At 27.4% G+C, this 19,899-nt stretch overlaps 6 protein-coding genes and 2 non-coding genes across 9 annotated transcripts; 3 read left to right on the forward strand and 5 right to left on the reverse strand.

The window, feature by feature from the left end:
* Positions 1 to 718: 718 nt before the first annotated feature.
* Positions 719 to 3,444, reverse strand: LOC128956430 (acyl-CoA dehydrogenase family member 11-like). Its single transcript, XM_054302171.1, has 8 exons — positions 2,949 to 3,444; positions 2,438 to 2,894; positions 2,224 to 2,366; positions 2,010 to 2,159; positions 1,851 to 1,945; positions 1,659 to 1,794; positions 1,066 to 1,598; positions 719 to 979 (listed from the first exon to the last, which is right to left on the reverse strand). The coding sequence occupies exons 1-8, from the start codon at positions 3,228 to 3,230 to the stop codon at positions 865 to 867; spliced, it is 1,911 nt and encodes a 636-aa protein (XP_054158146.1). The 5' UTR covers positions 3,231 to 3,444; the 3' UTR covers positions 719 to 864.
* Positions 3,445 to 3,907: 463 nt separating this feature from the next.
* Positions 3,908 to 5,320, forward strand: LOC128954874 (negative elongation factor E-like). The gene is made up of 4 exons (XM_054300478.1): positions 3,908 to 4,139; positions 4,245 to 4,524; positions 4,611 to 4,872; positions 4,937 to 5,320. The coding sequence occupies exons 1-4, from the start codon at positions 4,059 to 4,061 to the stop codon at positions 5,223 to 5,225; spliced, it is 912 nt and encodes a 303-aa protein (XP_054156453.1). The 5' UTR covers positions 3,908 to 4,058; the 3' UTR covers positions 5,226 to 5,320.
* A 620-nt stretch (positions 5,321 to 5,940) lies between these two features.
* On the reverse strand, positions 5,941 to 7,016 carry LOC128955354 (mucin-6-like). 2 transcript variants are annotated; one of them, XM_054301018.1, is made up of 3 exons: positions 6,778 to 7,016; positions 6,482 to 6,563; positions 5,941 to 6,395 (listed from the first exon to the last, which is right to left on the reverse strand). In XM_054301018.1, exons 2-3 carry the CDS (start codon positions 6,534 to 6,536, stop codon positions 6,019 to 6,021), a joined length of 432 nt encoding a protein of 143 aa, XP_054156993.1. In that variant the 5' UTR covers positions 6,537 to 6,563; positions 6,778 to 7,016; the 3' UTR covers positions 5,941 to 6,018. The 2 variants fall into 2 exon arrangements, with proteins under 2 accessions (XP_054156993.1, XP_054156992.1); XM_054301017.1 differs by having other exon boundaries at positions 6,772 to 7,016.
* Positions 7,017 to 7,908: 892 nt separating this feature from the next.
* LOC128956458 (5S ribosomal RNA) lies at positions 7,909 to 8,027 on the reverse strand. Its single transcript, XR_008484521.1, has one exon. It is a non-coding gene; the product is annotated as a 5S ribosomal RNA (ribosomal RNA).
* Positions 8,028 to 8,345: 318 nt separating this feature from the next.
* On the forward strand, positions 8,346 to 8,464 carry LOC128956446 (5S ribosomal RNA). Its single transcript, XR_008484512.1, has one exon. It is a non-coding gene; the product is annotated as a 5S ribosomal RNA (ribosomal RNA).
* A 2,292-nt stretch (positions 8,465 to 10,756) lies between these two features.
* On the reverse strand, positions 10,757 to 11,362 carry LOC128955614 (metalloproteinase inhibitor 1-like). The gene has a single exon (XM_054301288.1). It carries the CDS (start codon positions 11,231 to 11,233, stop codon positions 10,757 to 10,759), a length of 477 nt encoding a protein of 158 aa, XP_054157263.1. The 5' UTR covers positions 11,234 to 11,362.
* A 1,853-nt stretch (positions 11,363 to 13,215) lies between these two features.
* On the reverse strand, positions 13,216 to 16,107 carry LOC128956371 (MYND-type zinc finger-containing chromatin reader ZMYND8-like). The gene is made up of 4 exons (XM_054302105.1): positions 15,828 to 16,107; positions 14,846 to 15,736; positions 14,244 to 14,737; positions 13,216 to 14,170 (listed from the first exon to the last, which is right to left on the reverse strand). The coding sequence occupies exons 1-4, from the start codon at positions 16,085 to 16,087 to the stop codon at positions 13,416 to 13,418; spliced, it is 2,400 nt and encodes a 799-aa protein (XP_054158080.1). The 5' UTR covers positions 16,088 to 16,107; the 3' UTR covers positions 13,216 to 13,415.
* A 2,824-nt stretch (positions 16,108 to 18,931) lies between these two features.
* On the forward strand, positions 18,932 to 19,856 carry LOC128956373 (mitochondrial fission 1 protein-like). The gene is made up of 2 exons (XM_054302107.1): positions 18,932 to 19,494; positions 19,582 to 19,856. Exons 1-2 carry the CDS (start codon positions 19,231 to 19,233, stop codon positions 19,774 to 19,776), a joined length of 459 nt encoding a protein of 152 aa, XP_054158082.1. The 5' UTR covers positions 18,932 to 19,230; the 3' UTR covers positions 19,777 to 19,856.
* Positions 19,857 to 19,899: the final 43 nt, after the last annotated feature.

Raw genomic sequence — 19,899 nt, forward strand, 5'->3', positions numbered from 1 at the left:
TTTTAATTGCTTATAAAAACAGGTCAATTATAATAGTATTTTAATTTATAAGTATATTTATAATAAATTTGCTAAATATTATGAATCAAAATCATCTATATATTACAATATGATTTTAATAATAATATTGTAAACATTTTTGTTTAGTACATTTAAATCAATATTAATACATTAGCAATTTGTGTGTATATGTGTTTGTTTGTGTAAATAAAAAAAATACACAGTATATTACAGTACTGTATTATTATAGCATATATTAATACAGTACTGTATATTACACTGTGTCTACACTAGAGGACAGACATGTAATCTAAGAGTGAAAACTTATATAATAGACTGCAATCTATAGTGATTTATATAAAATATAAGAATATTCTTTTAATTTATTAGATATTAATAATAATAAATATTTATTTATTTATAGATTTATATTATTGATAATTATTAATAATATAGTTGTAAATGTTTTATGAATATTGATTTTGCCGGTAATATTTAGTAATTTTTAAATTAATAATATTAACAATATTACATAATATGTTAACATATTCTCAATTGTTTACTTATATCATAATTTTATTATCGATAACTAAACTTGATGTATTTACTATATACAATATATATTATCTAGATAAAATTAAAACATATCTCCATAATTGAAAATATACAGCACTATAAAAATTATGAATGTAAAATTACATAAATAAAAAAATGTTTTCTAAACTACTAAATTGCCGTATTTATAAATACATTATTTGGATATTATATACCGGTATATATATATATATAATAAAATTAAACAATTAATAACCATGGTAAATATTTATCAAGTTTTGTACAGTAATATATTGCAAGTAATGGTATTTATTTAGAATAGCCATTCATAACCAGTTTGTAATCGATTTCAATTGAACTCTTGTTGTATAAGTTAAGACCATAATTGGTTATAAATGGCGCCAAATCCTGTCCTCTACACCACCTGTCGGAACATTATAGATGACAAACACACGAATCAATTAAATATTAAGACAATTAACAAAGTATTCATTCAAACAAAATCCAAACCTGAGAGCAGTTGTTTCATCCAAATCTGTAGAGCCAACCAAACATGAATTTTCCAGAAGTGCCGACGCAATGAAAAGTCGGGCCAAACTGAATGCAAAATCACGAGAACCGGCCTCTAAAGCATTGGGATTATTATAGACAATGTCCAGAATAGTGTCCACCGAAGTCTGTACTTTAAGTGCTTCGTCCTTTAGAATGGCGTGATTTGCAGCCAAATCCAGACGGCTTTTGATATGAGATTTAAAAGCCTTAAGTGCTTCTCCACCAGTTTTAGCCATAACTCGCAGCACATCCAGAGCCAGAATATTAGTAGTTCCCTCCCAAATGACAAAAATTTGTGAATCTCTTAACATAACCGGCAGTCCAGTATCTTCCATAGCTCCCTGTCCTCCAAACGCTTCCAAACCTTCGGAAATCGTAGACATCGACTGTTTACAGACAAACAGTTTTGATATTGGATTTAATAAACGCAATAACAATAACTCTTCATCAGAAGCCAATCCCTGCTCTTGTCTGCCTAAAAGTCGGACGTTCTGTGAGGACATAAAATTACAAATTATGAATAATTTCAAGAGTAATAACTACAGTATTACCTCAAATGCCATTATAAAAGCTCCCTTAGCTTCGGTGTCCATTCGGGCCAATGTTTGCATATGAATCGGGTATTGACTGATAGGCTTTCCAAATGCTTTTCTTCGTTGAGCATAATCTCTAGCAATCGTTAATATTCTAACAGATTTTTGACATCAAAATTCAATAATAATTACATCAAGATTTTGCAATACCTCCTCATATAAGATGCACTTCCGATGGCATTATGTATTCTTGTGATTTGAAGCATATTAGCGATGGCAGCAACACCTCTGCCTTCTTCGGACATCTATTATTCAAATAAATAACTGTTAAAAAATAATCACTTCATTTGATTCAGTTATTTAAAATACTTTATGAGCAACAGTTCCGTCCAATAGTAGTTCAGCTGTGGGCACCTGACGAGTGCCTAATTTGTCTTTCAGGCGAATCATATCGATATCATTCAAACGATTGTTTTCATCTCTTAATTTTAGGAAGAATAGTGTCAATCCTCGAGTGCCCTTCAAATCAATTAAATGCCGATAATTGTTATATTTGTTAGCATTAAAAATATAAATACAATACTTGCAAAACATTTCCCTCGTCGTCGGCAATTCGGGCCAAAGTTAGGGCAATGTCCGCATCGGTTGCCGACGAAAACCATTTATATCCATAAAGTTTAAATATATCTCTTCCCATAGGGACAGCCACAGTCTCAGTGCCGCCGGCTTTAAAATTATTGCAATTATTTTCAATTAAAACTTTCATATGAATACAAATATTTGTGGTCAACACAGACCCACATCAGATCCGCCGCCTTTTTCGGTCATCCATTGACCAGAAGTGAAAAACCGTTTCGGGTCACGAGTTGTCAGATTATTAAATACCTCTTCATAAATCGGTTGTGTCTTGAGATCCAAAGACTCAATAGTTTTGGCCGCGCCATCGGTCATAGCAATGGGACACGAATAGAGACCCGAAGAGGGCGCGTATAGATATAGTTTTGCGAACTGATATAAACGGGAAAACTCGTGATATTTGCGTTCATAACCGATAGCAACGATTCCTTCTTCGGCTGACACCGTCTTCTGCTGTTTCCATGCGTTGCAAACATAAAGATCATTACAAGTCTGTCCCCAAGCGTTCTGTTGAATCAATTTTGGCAAATGTCTGTCGCATTCAACGCCTAACTCGTAGATATCGTTGGCCACGCGATCACCAAATCTGGTCAAGTCTTGGTTAATCTCGCTATACATCTAAAAAAATATAGTATATGTTTAATACTTGCAATTTGTTTGCATAAGTTATACCTCTTTTGGTAAAACTCTTTGCAAATACTTTTGAAGAAATGGATCGCCAGTCCATTGATTGCTGAGTCGTGGCATTTCTTGCGAAAAGTTTCCGTACTTTGGCCGCGAAAATGGTATCCATTTTGGCTTTGAATCGCCAATTCTGACGGGTTTTACACCGACTTTAGTCTGATTGACAACATTTTGATATATCGATGAAACTGATGACAATACTCTTGTATTTCTGTGATTAACCAGTGATCGTATCGACGATTCACGACAACTCTTCAGCAATGATGACATCTTATAAAGACTAATGTTTTAATACATAAAGTGTTGTTTTGAAGACGAAAGACGAAAGAAGACGAAACAAAATACGATAACTTTTTATGAAGACTTGAAAATACTTGAATTTTTTTAGTGTCTTATCTTTGTTTGATTTGTTATCTTAACTGTGGATCAATTAGTATATTAATCAATGGTAAACAACAAATGTTATATCAATGAACTCAACACTTGTTTAATGGGAAATAACTTTTACAACAAAAAACTTGCGATAAATTAGTCATAAAATGACTAAAAAAAAGTTTTCTTTCAAAACAACATTTCATTTATTGCTAAAAGTTATAATCATTTGAAGGCCAAACCAAACAACAGATTGTTTGTCAATCAAATTGAAATCAATATCAAAATAACAAAATAGTTATGAAATAAAAATATATATTTAATTTTCATATCAATTATAAAAATAACTTTAAAATACAGTGTGTTTTCAAAATTATATTTTTTTATATAATTTATTAATTATTAAAATATGTTTTTAATTAATTTTGTTTGACATAAAAGTTTTATTTACATTGAATTCAATGCAAACTTAGATTTATTGACTGCAATAAACATATACATAAACAATTGACCATAAATTACGTTAACATAAATTTGTACTTATTTTATGTAATGATTTTTTATGTGTTCATAGATTTGTGTTGTATTTGTATTTAATAATAACATTTATGGGGTTTCTATTGTTTTGAACGTAATTTGTTTACTGAAAAACTCATTCATTTAATGTAATTTTCGGTAATAATTGTCAATCAAAGACAACAAACCATATCATCGGTGGTGCGGACAATGGTTTTCATACAATTACCGACACAATTGACTGATGAGGAACAGATGCTTCAGAGAAAGTATCAGAAACTTAAACGAAAGGTCTGTTTTTTGTTTGTTTATTGTTTTTTTAAGGTAACAATCATTTGATGATAACTTTTGAATTCTTTGCTAATGTTGTTGTCGTTGTTGTCATTATTATTGCAGAAGAAAGCGTTACAAGCATTGAGAGCACCAAAACCCGAAGCACAGCCAATCCAACAGCCGATCAAACGGACGTCCGAGAGCGGCACCGATGCCAAAGAAGTGGCCAAAAAGCTGCTTAAATTGGGAAAAATTCATGCCATCAAACAACCGCTGGCTAAGGACAGACAGGCCTCGGGTTTCAAGCGATCGGTTTCGTTGGAGAGGAAACGTGGAGTCGGCAGTGATAGGCCGGGTGGTTATCAACCGTTTAATCAGTCGCAGTCCATCGATGACGATAATGGTTAGTGTCTTAACTTAAACTTTAAATTAATTTTTTCTTTACATGTGATGAAAACTAATTATCTTTTTTTTGTTGTTAATATTCAGCTCCTCTTGAAAATATTGTTTCAAATCGAGTGAAGCCATTGTATGAGACATTTATCTCTTCAAGAGATCCCGAAACCATTGCACGAGAAGAGACGGTTAGAGAGAAACGAAGAGACGGTAAAGCAAATTATGTCAACAGAGATACACCACAAACGGGAAATACTATTTATGTTCACGGAATCGGTATAAATGAACCCACATTGAGGACAGGGTTCTCGATGTTTGGCAATATAATGAACATTACCGTTGAAGTCGATAAAAAGTATTGTTTTATTTAAAATGATTTTATGATTTGATTTCTGAATTGATTGTTGTCATTATAATAGCTGTGGTTTTGTTACATTTGACTCCATTGAGTGCGCAAACAAAGCCATTAACGACATGAATCACAAGTTAGTGAATGGTATCAAATTGAAAGTATCATTAGCCCGAAAACAGCCGGTTGTTAACGAAAAGAAACCCGACATCAGTAATGATACCATTGCTCATTCATCGTCTGCATCAACAGTAGATGTTTGGTCAACAATTGCCGCTAAATATTCACAGAAAAGTGATGTCAAAAGCAAACGAAGTCTTCTCAGTTACGAAGAGACCGATATATTTGCTAACATGTAATTCAATTGTATTATTGTTTTTTAAATTATTATTATTTCAATCATTAATAAAAATCATTTGTTATTTTTTAAAATAAATATCACCCGTAATTGTTACTGTAATGAATAAAATTTCACCAAATATACACATAAAACATACAAATATTTTTTAATTTTATTACAATTTAATAAATTAAATTGTTTTAAGTGAATAAAAATTTAAAATGAAATCTCCTTTACCACCACTATTGTTAACATTATTATCTGTTAATAATAATTAAAAATTTTGATAGATAAATATACCCGTAATATACAATTTAATAATTTTGTATATATATTGTAATTTAAAACTAGTTATTACCGGTAATTAAAAAAAAAAATCCGCAATAAAAGCCAATTGTATAATAGTTTTTATACATTTATCAATAAGATTTTGTATCTTAATGTAAATTATTATATATAAAATATTTATTTCAGATTTACTATCAAAAGTCATAATTTTATCAATTGCTATATTGACTCTTATGTCATACAAAGCATTTTTAAATGAAAATTGTATAAAAAATTGGGTGTGACTTAAATGATTACTAATATATACTTTAGTTTTGATTATTGAAATATATATAAACTATTGAAAACATTAGCATGCACAATTTTATTTGTTAAAAATGATATTTGTTATTTTTTAACTGTATACTAAAAAAATTATATATTAATAATAGTAAATTTTTAAAAATTATTATTATTTTTATTATAAATGTTATACATTAAAAATATGATACAACACACAGACAAACAAATACATTATTATTTCATTAGTAAAGCATTTTAACTGTTAAATAGAGGAGGAAAGTGGCCACTATTGCGATCAGTTGTGTGCCAAATGAGTGTACGTGAATGGCTGAATGACCAGCACTGTCGCCACCGCTGGCCGACTCTCTATCACCGGCAGCGGTCTTACGCGACTCACTGATCGAGCCCGTGGCACCGGACGGCAAACAGTTTTGTCGGGGAACGCACTGATTGTTGTCTTTGACGTAACCGTCCCGACAGAAACAACCGGCCACACAGTTCATAGTACACGCTTGTGTAGCACTGTTCGGGTTGCGTACCGATTCACATGTCTCAGGACAGGCGGAACCACACGAATTGTACACCTCGTTAGCCAAACAATCCCTTTCCTGTGCCCGGCCTAGAGATCAAAAGTTTTTTTTTAAAAAAAACACATTTAATTTATTTAATATTTTTTGAAATTATTTAACAACAGATTTTTTTTACCACAAATAGCCGAACAAAATATTATGGCAAACAATACGATGAGTTTTGTCGACATTTTTTTCAAAAAATAAAAATAATATAACTGTAAAATAGAAATTAAAATTATATTAAATCACTTTCAATCAATATCTTGTTATTAATATATGACTTATATTTGTTAAAACCGGAAAATATTTTAAATTATAATTTACGTTATATATAAATATATATACATATAATATTATCTAGGCTAGTTTTATTTAATATAGATTATATATAATCAATTAATCTATTGGACAATATTTACTCACTATTACTTTTTTTTGTTAATTGATAATAAAAATATTATTGAATATTTGACACAATTAAATGACAAAATAAATTTATGTCTGACTCTAGAATGGTTTCAAAAAAAAAAAAATTAGTAAACTATGAACACCAGACTAGTACTGTATATATAATTTTAATTTGTTTTATGTCTGAATTTAAGTGTTATATAAACGTATGAAAAAAAACCTTAACACTTGATTGCTAACATTGGTTACCGATATATTATATACAGTATAATTTATACACAGTTTATATAAGGTATATAAATATATCGTTAAGTAAACAATTTCAATGTTCAGTCTCTGAGAGCACCGGAATTTATATGTAATGTGTTTCCTATGAATTATGATTATTATAACAGTATTAGTATTATAATACTAATTGAGATAATCGTTAGAAAATTTGTGATTCAAAATCTACAAAATTCATGGATACGTGATATGAAATATTGATAAATAAATACATTTACTTTTCACAAAACGCCTAATAAACAAATATGTTATTGTTTTCAACAATCTATAGATTTGTATTATACTGTATATTAATTTAACAAATGATATCACTTTTTTTAGTGATAAAAATATATCAATGTATTCATTACTTTATTACTTATGAGACGACAAATTAAAGACGTTAGCTATAGGTTTGTTAACAAAATTAATATACAAATAATATTAGATCTACAGTATTATGATTTTATTAATAAAATAAACATTATATTCTTTATATTGAAAAATCTATTTTTACTCTAATAAAATACTACTTTTTTATAACAACCTAAACGTATATTAAATATTTTTAAATATGTTATTTGAAAAATACAAATAAATAATACATTCAGAGTCTGAATTTCAGACAAATTTATTACAACAATATTTGAATTGATAAAAAAATACATTATTATAATACTATAAACTAATTATCATTATATAAAACTTATTATATAATATAGATTATTTATATAATTATTTAATTTATTAATATTATTAGTTTATATTTAAAAATAATTTATTCAATATTACCAATAATTGTATATTTAATTTTATTAATTGTAATTTAGATATATAATAATATAAATTTATTAAAAAAAAAGTAAATACTATATGCAAAAAAATGTATGTCTAGGACACCCGGTATTCCCAGGTGGTCTCCCTCCCAAGTACTAACCGGGCTCGACGCTGCTTAACTTCGGTGATCGAACGAGAACCGGTGCTTTCAGCGTGATATGGCCCTAGACATAAGCTAGGTGAGTTAATTAAATATTTAAATAAATATAATGTTTAAAAAAATTACTTACAAAATTAATTTCCTAAACTTAATAACTTAATAATATTATTTTCATAAACTTAAAATGCTTAAACTTCATAAAAAACTTTTGACAATATTTATTGTTTTATTTCTGATTTATACTGTATTTAGTTTATATGTGATAGACGTGTGAACAAAAAACAATAATTAAAATAACTTAATTAAAATTACAAATACTGTATATAAACAATATTATTTTTTTAAATATTATATTTATTTAAATATTTAATTAACTCACCTAGCTTATGTCTAGGGCCATATCACGCTGAAAGCACCGGTTCTCGTTCGATCACCGAAGTTAAGCAGCGTCGAGCCCGGTTAGTACTTGGGAGGGAGACCACCTGGGAATACCGGGTGTCCTAGACTTACATTTTTTGCATATATAGTATTTATTTTTATTTTTAAATTTTTATTATTATATATATCTAAATTACAATTAATAAAATTAAATAAACAATTATTAGTAATATTGTATAAATTAATTTTAAATATAAACTAATAATATTAGTAAATTAAATAATGATATAAATAATTTATATTATAAATATATATGCAATTTTAGGTGCTTTGTCACGCCCTAGACATTAGGTGGGTGCTCTAACTAATTATTTAAATCAATAAAACATAATTAATAAATCTTATTTAATGTGTAATGTTAATTATATGCTAATAAAATAGATTCATTTGTTTAAAATATTCTAATTATAAAAGTAATTATTGTACATAATTTAGTTTCAATAGCTTTTTGTTTGACAATTATTTTGAATGTAATTCAATTGAAAGTTTTATATGGCTTCTGGAGAATCGTCTTAAATATGAGGATCAAGTGAGGGATGCATTTTGTGTGAACGGCACAAACATTTGGGATTTGATAATTCCTTCAGATTCTACAACACCAACAACTGATCCAACAACTAATCCAACAACTAATCCAACAACTAATCCAACAACTAATCCAACAACTAATCCAACAACTAATCCAACAACTAATCCAACAACTAATCCAACAACTAATCCAACAACTAATCCAACAACTAATCCAACAACTAATCCAACAACTAATCCAACAACTAATCCAACAACTGATTCAACCCAATCTATTGTCAGCACAACAAAATCATTAGCAAATTGTTTACATAAACATAACTTATTTAAATTTCTAATAATACTAATAATTATAAACATTTTAATTTCTATTGTTTTGTAAATTATTTGAGTTAATAGATTAAAAAATTCATAAATAGAATTATAATTAATTAAAATATTTTACAAAACAAATTACTAAATTATGCAAACATGTTAATACAAATAACAGCTAAATTAATATTATTATTATGTTTAATAAATTTAAATACTAATTAAAATAAAGATATGTGTTTAATAACATATGAACTTTCAACATAAAACAATAATTTTTAAAAATTATCTAAATTACTGTATATTATAAATTTATAGATAAATTAATTATCGGTATATCTTAAAGTTTTAATGATAGAATAATTCTAAATTATATTTATTAAAAATTATAAAATTATTTAAATAATGAATTTGACTATTTATATTAATAATTAGATAAAATAAATAAATTCACAAATTTAATAACTTATAAATTTAAAATAGTCAAACATCATGATCAGGACAACTCATCTACGACTATGGACGACCTACTAGTGCTCAAACCGATACCGTTTTCTTGCATCACTACATCCATCTGATCTTAGCCGCCATCAATGACAACACTCTGACCAGTTGGACATTAATTGTGATCTACGTGTTGACTATGATTCAGGTTATAGTGCAGTCGCCGTTCATTGTGGACGGCATACGCCAGTGCTCTAACTCGTGACCACTGCGCCAACTGAATCCGGGAACTCATCACTTTTGCCCTGATTTTGAATTTAACTCTTTGGATATTAAATACATTTGAATTGAAATCACTGGATAAATATCACAACAATGAGGAACAGTTGGGTCAGATATTATGGATGATTATATCGCACACAACTGTCCCGTTAATGCTCTTCAATCGGTTTCATTTCAGTGTATGTCTGCAATGAAATTATTATTAATAAAATTTTTAAAATTACAAAAAAAAACTTACAAAATTACTTAACTTTAGCTAATTATTACTAAATTATGCAAAATTCTTAATGCAAACAACAACTATATTTTTATTATCATATTTAATCAATTTAAATGCTAATTCAAATATATATATGTTTGATAATATATATATATATACATTAAACATTAAACATTTTTTTATGAAACAATAATTAAATATTCATAAAAAATTATATCATATATCAATAAATTACTACATATTATAAAATGATTGATAAATTAATTATATATTAAATATTCAATGTCATAAATAATTGAAAATAATATTTATTAAAAATAACAAGATTTAAATTAGTAAAATAATAAATTTTATTATTCATAATCAAAATAAATAATATAACAAACATAATAAACTTAAATATAATCTCATTATAAATTTTAATTAAAAATAACAATTTAATAAATAATTATATTTGAATGACTAATAAATAATATTAATTAGACATAAAAAATACAATTATTAGATCACAAATTATAATTTATATAATTAATTCATATTAAAATACAATTCAATACAAACACAAAATATTAAATTCAATTATAATTTGAACGAATTCGCGATAAAATTAATGGCGAATTCTTCGGACACAACTTTCTGTACTCCGAATTGAATCCATTTTCTTCATCGACTGTCATATCATTCCAGAGTTTATTGAAACCGCAGATATTTATTCTCGGCTTACCGTTCACGAGATAACCGGTCACCACATATGGATCGCCTATTGATAGCCCAATACCGCACAAACTGTCGTAAGTTCCGGTCCACAGTTGGCGCCGCATCAGTGCCTCATTTGCCACACCGTCGCGGAACCGATAGACTCGCCACAAATCGATGCCATACACTGTGCTATCGTTATCGACGGTTCGGTTGTTGGCAATGACCAGAGCGGCAAAATCTGAATCACAAAAATGCCTATCATTTGGTTTCCAACTGCAGGAACAGCTGCCGACAGAGTCGATGGTCAGCCAACACAATATGATTATCGATAGAAACAGTAGTTTTAAACCCATAGTTTTAAATATTATTTAAAAAATATTAGAAAAATAAATAAATGCCAATTAATTATAAAAACTTGATTATAATAAATTCAAAAACTTGAATATCAATTATGTGTATACAGTAAATGCAAATTAAGTAAAAAGTGTTAAAATGTTTGTCATGTACTTGAATTGAGTCTAATGTTTGACTAAAATAATTAGAAAATCTTTTTTAAAAAATTATAATAAAAATAACAACAATTTTTTCTAAGAATCGGTGCAATAAATATTTTGGCTAAACTTCAAGTCTGTTATACAATAATCCAAATCTTATTTAATAATGGATTATTAATATTATCAAAAATTATTGTATTATTGTTTCAATTAAAAAGTTTAAAATATTATATATAAATATTTTTACATAAAATGTAAATGTTATTTTAGTCACTGATTACAGTTAATAAATATGCATATTATGCAAACATTTAAAAGTCATAAAATTATTAATATAATACAAGTATAAAAATACATTTTATTATGCGTTGTTTTAGTTTTTTTTAATTTTCGGTTTGGTTGTTTAAAATTTTTTTAATGTGTTAATTATCCAAATTATCCAACCCATAACAAAAATCCCAAATTAGATTTGTTGTCAAACATTAAAATGTGTTGTTTGTCCTTCAATATTGTAATTAAATAATACTTAAGCCATTAATATATTGAAATTAATATTTATAATGATTTTGAATATAGATTGTAATATAGATTGTGATAATAATGTATTGATTATATATTATATGGTTTAATAATTAAACTTTAATTGATTTCTAATAAAATTTTAAAGTTATTATACTTTAATATACTGTAGAATTTCAAATATTGTTTTTAGCAGACAATTGAAAATAAATAAATATTATTAGCGGTAATTTGACAACCATGCAAAAAGTTAATGTATATAAAACAATATAAAATTTAAATCAATTTAATTTCAATTTAAGTGATAAATAATTTATTTGATTTAATCAAATGTTTGGGTGATATTATTATAATTTATACAAATAGATGAATCATTAGATATTTGTATTATTAATGTTCACAAAAATGATATAAATTTGTTTTACATGTTTATAATATTTGTTTTCATGTGATCACATTATTGATCATTTAACATATTTTTAAAAAAAAGTTTGCTTTTTAAAACAAATTTTAAAATTATAAACAAAATAATTAAATTGCAATTAGTCTAATTAATTATTAATTTAGTTTTACATACAAACTATTTGCATTTAAATAATAAAAGTGTTAAATTTAAAGTTTACTACAAAAACTTAATGGCTTAATATTTATCGGAAAAATAAATCAAATTATTGTATGTATCAGTAGTTTTAAATATTTTAAACTAAATTAAACAAAACATTTGTAAAAATAATTAACTTTAAAACCCAGAAAATCTAATTTGAAAGCTCGCAAAAAATTAATTAATAATTATTAATAAATAAAACTTTTTTTTTAAAAAAGCTTATAAATTAGTACTTATGACTATACAAAGTGTAATTTATTACACTTATAAATTTACATAAATATTTGTGTTAATAATTACCTTTAATTAATTAATTAATTAATAACTAAAAAAAAATAATTAATATACAACGAGATCTTTAAGCACTGGGGTTATTATATTGCAACAAAACTTGGATTATAAATAATAAATTTTAGCATTTATAATGCTATAAATTAGAAAAAAAATGATCTGTATCATTTAAATTAACAAAAATAGATTATTTGAATTATACATTTTTCCGATAAATAAACCATAAGCGTAATTGAATAATAATAAAAATTATTATTTTTTTTAAATGAGAATCTGTTTACTATTTTTGTTTTATAAAAAATAAATTGTTAGCTAATTGTGTTAACAAAAAAAAGATTATCATAACTATTTTTCAAACAATAATTATTTTTTAGTAAAAAAAATATTATGTATTTCGTTAATGATGGGAATAGACTACTAATGATAAGTGTATTTGTTATTTAATTAATAATTTCAAAATTAAAATCTCATTTTTTTTAACTATGAATTGTATTAAAATCACTAAATGATGTGAAATTGTCGCCAAAAATATGTTTGTTTTCTTATTGATGAAAATCAAATCATGAAAAAGTTTAGATATATTATACAAATATATGAATTATATGGTTGTATGGATAGAAACAAAATCTAAGACTTCTTGGATGTAGAGGCTCTCTGGATCTGTTGACATACATTTACGTGACTCTTCCAGTGACTCTTCTGGCATTCATAAGTGCAATACCAGGTGTCGTAGCAACAGAACAGTTGTGCCTCTTTAAGACACTCCCCGCACCACTGTTTCCTCTTTGTCTCCTCAATAGATGACAACAATCGCTTCTTTTCAGTGTCAAACTGTGCCATCAATAGCTTGCGCTCCAAATCGTGTTTCTGGCGCTGATCCTCCAATGCTTTATCCCTTTCGGTGACCCAACTCTGTCTCATTTCCATCAAAACTAAATCCGAGTTATGTTTAATCTCTCGGATCTCTTGTCGATGCATAGCATTCTCGTAATGTATTTGTTTTTTGAGTCTTTCCAACTCCTCTCTAAAATTGTTGTTATTATTATTACTATTATTATTATTATTAATAGTACTGTTATTTTGATTGGATATAAGTTGTGGTGATGTGACAGTTGACTGGCCTTTCGGTTTGACAACCGATGCATTTGCTGTAGTCGTTTGCTGTGATGTATTGTTTGCATTTGAACTCTGGTTTGTTTGTTGTTTATTGGATGACGGCGTGACTGTCGGTGCAAATGATGATGTTTGCGATGAGTTGCTACCGGTTCTCATTATTTTGCTGGCCCGCAACGCTTCGGCCACATTGCGTTTACCGACACGTGCCGTCCGAGCGCACGCGTTGGCGCTTTTGTCATCTTTTAGCTGCGAATTGCTTTTGATATCTAAATTTAATAATTAATGAATTTATCAATAATTCACTTTAAAAAATGTATAATTTTTCAAAAAATATCGTACTTTTATTTAAGAGATTTGTCGATTCATTACTGATTTTAATCTCAGATTTGAGTTCATCCAAAACTTTATCACTGGTCAGACTAAACACTCCCGGAGCGACTGGTTTTGTAATATTTGTAACACCGCTTTCATCACCACTCTTATCGTTGGTATCATTGCTATTATTATCCAAACTTTTATTACTATTTTCATTTGAATTGGCAGATATATCGGCGGCACCATTGGGTGATTTATCATCTACTGTTTGCAGTCGATAATCAATTAATTTGTTGTAATAGTCATTATCTTCATCTAAAATGAATATCTGTTTGGCTGAAAACGATGTCTTTGACGGCGAATATTTAAACTTTTTAGGAAAACGCGCGTTCAGTCGTTCCACGTGAACGGCCAGCTCTCGCATAGCGCCCTCAAACTTAGCCTTATGTGTCTTATTTGGTTTGGAACCGGGATGTACTTCAGATACTAACCAACACGAGTCTACAGTTACCCAAGCTCTGTGCAAATAAAAATAGTATTTGAAAAATAAAATACCGGCAAAAAACAGTTTAGTGAATGTTTATAAATAATTTTAATTTAATTAACAAAAAACTATTTAAACGTACCGATCATGAGTGCCGAAAAAACGACAATCGACTTCGTTTTTGTTGCCGAGTCGTACGGTCTTCGCAGGCCATAATGGGTAGCCCTTTACCCGAGCGAACACCAATTGATGTGGCCGTCGACACGGCTCGGCAAAGGACGACTCGGTCACTGTATAAAAATTTCTAAAACAATCGGGACATATGTCCATCTCTACCATCTCATTCTTGGCCACCCGTGACAAGTACTTAGCGTTTGTCGTCAACGGATGATTGTTATGGTTATAGATAATACAGTTGTGAACAATCCATTTGATGTCCGCCAAAAAGGCCGCCTGTGATCGATATCGATTGCTATTGATTTTGTTTTCGATAGTCGATAAATCCATTGGACAATGAACTAACTCGTGATAATCGGGAAACACAATGTGCGACACCGGCTTATGGAAAGTTAGATCAGCCGAAAGACGTATAGTTTGCAATGCGAACGTCAATAGTTCGGACATCTCATCGATGGTCATCTGAGCCAACAGTGACTTAGGAGGCAACTCTTCGCTATCATCGGTGGTCATAGACTGTAAGTTTTCTTCTTCTTTTATAATATCTTTACACTCGAGACAGATCCATGACTCAAACGATTCAATTAACGTTTTATTCATAGATTTGTTGTTCTTGGACTCAATGACAGTGCCGTCACCATTGGTTATCGGTATACATCTGAGATGATAACATCGGGGACACTGACGACACTGGATATTACCCTTGTCTTTATGACACACCCAACAAAACCGGTCGCGCGACGAAAGGAGCGGTCGTGTTGGGCTACCGGAGCCGTCAATATTAGTAGTGTTACCACTCGTGTCCATCACGTGTTGGCCATCATCGTTATTAATGGTCGGAGAGAGACAGATATCACTAAATAGATTTACAAATAATAATAAATAAATTATTAATTTGATTTTAATTATTAGTCATATATTATTATCGGCAAAAAATACTAAAATACCTGTTATTGTTGTCCAGTGTGTGGTAAGTGTTGTCCATCGATGTCTGTACCGACGGTTCAATCTTCATTAGCTGCTGATGTTGTTGAGCCAGATGTGCATCTGTGGCGGTCATCGGTGTCTCACTATTATGACAGCTATTGACGGCAGTGGTGGTCATCAAGGGTTGCAAATGATGTCCATCGCTATAATCACCGATATTTTCGTATATCTTTGGCGTCAATGCATTGCTTTCACCGCTTAATTGACTCTCAATTTCCATAACTATTGTTTTAAATTGAATACAGTTTTTATTTTATGGTTAAAGAGGGGGAAAAATAGCAATAATTTCACTAAAAATTTATTAATATTATTATTATTATCACTAAATTTTATTGTCTGTCGATAATTATGTTAAAATCGGTAAAATCTGGCCAAACAGTGGCCAATTGGTGGTCAAGTTATGCATCGCGTGATTCAATTAATAACAACAAAAAATTATAAATAAAATAAAAGTAATTCTATTGAAAACAAAATTACTGTTTTGTTTAAACAAATAATAATAGGATTACAACAAAAAAAAGTGTCAATTAATTCAAATGTTTGCCGTTTTTAAAGCCATGTTATTATTAACACAAATGTGTATTGAATTACATTCTATAAAAAAACATATATTAATAACAATTTAATAATTACTATATAATTATTATTTTATTGTTAAATCTATAGAATTGTTTGTAAATATATTGCATGTATTGTGTGTGTGTGTTGTGTATAAAATGCCTCAAATTGATTGTCGCAGTCAATAGATATTAGATGACAGCACCGGTACTAATGATTAAATAATGACTTACTATACAAATAAATATCAATAAATTTATTATTAAATTAAATACAATTTGATTAACTATCGGTATATTTGAGGGACAGTTAGTTTTTTTTCAAACAGTAGCGTTTTTTTTTTTGTTAAAAAGTTTTTAAATATTATGTATTATATTTTTCAATACTAATTATAGTTTAAAAAAAAAATTAATTCATTAATATTCTAGACATTATTAACTAAATTAATTAATATTTTATATTCTTATTGAATCAATAATATTGATACTAATGTTCTTAAAATAGTTTTTAATTGTTTCACTGAAAAACATTTACTAACAATTATATCAAAATATAGTATCGATAGAAATGAGTTACCTCTCAGATGGTATCATCTAATGATAGTTTACTTTACAATACATATAAATATCCAATCATTCAATTATTATTTAACTTGTGTTATGTGTCATATGATATGATATCATATTTACTTATATTTTAGTTATTATATATTATATATGATTAATATACAACAGAAAACTTAACATAAATTAAATTACTGTTATTAAATAATTGAATACTAATAAAAACATTTTATATAATTTAAATTTTAATGTTTAAAAATAATTTAAGTTTTAAAATTTATTTTATTAATTTAACATTATAATGAATTACATTTTACAAAAATTCAAAATTAAATCAAAATTTTTATTCAAAATACAATATATTATTTAAGTAAAATATAAACTTTATATAAAATATATATTAAATCAATAGTATTGTTTTTGTAAATGTTTTATAATTAAAATATAAATTCAAAGACAATCTACCAAATAATGTTATTAAATACATATTAAACATTTATATTTTCATAATGATGTAAATTTCTAATAATTATATTTCATATCAATTATATCATTTATAATTTAGAAATCACTTTTGTTAACTATATTGTCATTGATTATAACAATTTATGACAATTTGTGGCACTATATATCCTTGATTAAAAAACATTAAATAAAAATTAATTATTTTTATTAATTTTGTATTACTGTTTCAAATTTTTCAATGATTTATCATTTTTAAATATAAAATATATTATTTAGATAAACATATGCTATCTTAAATTGTTTAATCATTATTTTCAAATCTATATTAGTAGAGTTTCAACTATTAATTAAACAATTTTTACGACTATATTTTATAAACAAACAATTAAACATTAAAATTATTTAATTAATAAAATCTTTAATGATATGGATAATATTATATATTTTTTATTTTACTTTTTAAAGGTTAACTCAATAAGGATTTTCTAAAAATTTTAAAGATAATTATTTATTGTGTCTGCAAACAATATTTTACACATTTATAAATACGTTAATTTTAAGATATATATTTTTATTAATATAATTATAATAATCATTAGTAAAATAATAATAATATAATGACATATCTTTGATGGAGAGGAGAGTAGTGGAGAGAGAGAGAGAGAGAGAGAGAGAGAGAGAGAGAGAGAGAGAGAGAGAGAGAGAGAGAGAGAGAGAGATTGCTGTGCATTAAAATAAAAAACATAATAAGTTTGTCATTATAGCCAACATAAATGTAACTTTTTTTAAAGTTTTTTTTTTGAATGACATTAAACATTGATAATTAACAGTAATTACAAAGATATTTAAAAAGACATTTGTATTTATTTTAAATCACTTTTTTATTTTAATGACAATTCTATACATATTCTAAGTTTTATAAAGCCTTTTAAAAACACTGGTAATAATTATATAATTTTTTTCAAAACTTTAATTTTATTTAATAGATACAAATTAAAGTCAAGAAAATAAAATATTCTTTTAAAAAAATAATAATATAAAACAAATATAAAAAAATATTTTTAATTTATATCGAGTCAATACAATTTAAAACAATAGTATAATAATAATATTTTTAAAAAATAATGATTTATTAAGACATTACAAAATTAAGGTATTTATACTGTAATAAAATATTGTATTACATAATACTGTACATTACTTATGTAAACTTTAAAACCACTTGCGCCTATTGAACAGTACATCAAATTAAAGCTTCAATTACTATTAATAAACATAAAATTAAATAATTTAATAAATAATTATTTATCAAATTAATATCATAACATTATTATAATATATTGAATTTGTTTTATTAAACAATTTGCTAAATTTGTTTGTATATTGTTTCATATAACTGGTGTTCACCTATACATACAATGGTTGACACGACTGTATGCAATAAATACATTGAACAACAAATCGTATGAATGAATCATACATTGGTTTACATTATATTTTTTTGACACAAAATAATGGGTTATTATTTTGGATGACAAACGCAATACTAATTACAATACAATCAAATTGTTTGTCATTTTATTAAAAAAAGTTTATTAACACTAATATTATAATTATTATTATCACTAAAAAAAATGATCAATGATTTAGATTGAATATCAAGTGATTGAGTTTACTTTTGCTTAATTTTGACGATAATTACAATCAGATTTGCGTGAAGACAGAAAATATTGGACACATATTTTTTGTCCGTTAGTGATTAAACAGCGATACGGAAATGCAGGCCATCCTCGAGGACTACATTTCACCGGACGAGTTGAAGAAGTTTTGGCAAACATATGAAAACGAAAGGCGAAAATCTAAGGATGGTTTGGTTAGTCCGCAGACGCGGTTCGAGTACGCGTTGGCACTGATCCGGTCGCGATACCCGACAGACATACACCGCGGAATCACCGAACTGGAGGACTTGTGTTCGACGGGCGACCCGCAGGCCCGTCGAGATTATCTTTATTATCTGGCTTTGGCCAACACTAAACTTAAGGTATGTGTGGGAACCATTGGATTAGCTATTGAATCAATTGTCGATCACTAATATCATATATTGTTGTTGTTGTTGTTGTGGCCACAGGAGTATCAAAGAGCGCGCGACTGCATCAAGAAGTTCTTGAGCGTCGAGCCGGAGAACAGACAGGCACAGGAATTGGACAAACTTATCAAAGATAAACTGACAAAAGAGGGTCTCCTCGGTATGGCAATGGTCGGCGGCGCCGCCGTTGCCATCGGCGGACTCATTGTGGCCGGCATTTCGATGGCCAAGAAGTAATGTCAATCGCTTTTTTGCTTTTATTGTTTGTCTTGTTTATCAATGCACTCATAAGTATTAATAATAATAATATTTAAATACAATATTATCTCTTTGTTTGTATAGAAAAAAAGAGTCAAAAAA

Source organism: Oppia nitens, unplaced genomic scaffold (genome assembly GCF_028296485.1).
Source record: "Oppia nitens isolate AA-2021 unplaced genomic scaffold, nextdenovo-longstitch-racon4-pilon3 scaffold2_pilon_pilon_pilon, whole genome shotgun sequence".
In the NCBI taxonomy this organism is placed as follows: Eukaryota; Metazoa; Arthropoda; class Arachnida; order Sarcoptiformes; family Oppiidae; genus Oppia; species Oppia nitens.

Excerpts from the sequence above, each read along its gene's own strand:
- LOC128956430 (XM_054302171.1), bottom strand. The coding sequence starts at position 3,230 with ATGTCATCATTGCTGAAGAGTTGTCGTGAATCGTCGATACGATCACTG. Across the intron at positions 2,160-2,223 it reads ACGAGGGAAATGTTTTGCAA|GGCACTCGAGGATTGACACT; the intron begins GTATTGTATTTA and ends ATTGATTTGAAG. Across the intron at positions 980-1,065 it reads GATGAAACAACTGCTCTCAG|GTGGTGTAGAGGACAGGATT; the intron begins GTTTGGATTTTG and ends ATGTTCCGACAG.
- LOC128954874 (XM_054300478.1), top strand. The coding sequence starts at position 4,059 with ATGGTTTTCATACAATTACCGACACAATTGACTGATGAGGAACAGATG. Across the intron at positions 4,140-4,244 it reads ATCAGAAACTTAAACGAAAG|AAGAAAGCGTTACAAGCATT; the intron begins GTCTGTTTTTTG and ends TTATTATTGCAG. Across the intron at positions 4,525-4,610 it reads GTCCATCGATGACGATAATG|CTCCTCTTGAAAATATTGTT; the intron begins GTTAGTGTCTTA and ends GTTAATATTCAG.
- LOC128955614 (XM_054301288.1), bottom strand. The coding sequence starts at position 11,233 with ATGGGTTTAAAACTACTGTTTCTATCGATAATCATATTGTGTTGGCTG.
- LOC128955354 (XM_054301018.1), bottom strand. The coding sequence starts at position 6,536 with ATGTCGACAAAACTCATCGTATTGTTTGCCATAATATTTTGTTCGGCT. Across the intron at positions 6,396-6,481 it reads ATTTTGTTCGGCTATTTGTG|GCCGGGCACAGGAAAGGGAT; the intron begins GTAAAAAAAATC and ends TTTGATCTCTAG.
- LOC128956371 (XM_054302105.1), bottom strand. The coding sequence starts at position 16,087 with ATGGAAATTGAGAGTCAATTAAGCGGTGAAAGCAATGCATTGACGCCA. Across the intron at positions 14,738-14,845 it reads TTTTTCGGCACTCATGATCG|AGCTTGGGTAACTGTAGACT; the intron begins GTACGTTTAAAT and ends TTATTTGCACAG. Across the intron at positions 14,171-14,243 it reads GACAAATCTCTTAAATAAAA|ATATCAAAAGCAATTCGCAG; the intron begins GTACGATATTTT and ends TATTAAATTTAG.
- LOC128956373 (XM_054302107.1), top strand. The coding sequence starts at position 19,231 with ATGCAGGCCATCCTCGAGGACTACATTTCACCGGACGAGTTGAAGAAG. Across the intron at positions 19,495-19,581 it reads TGGCCAACACTAAACTTAAG|GAGTATCAAAGAGCGCGCGA; the intron begins GTATGTGTGGGA and ends TTGTGGCCACAG.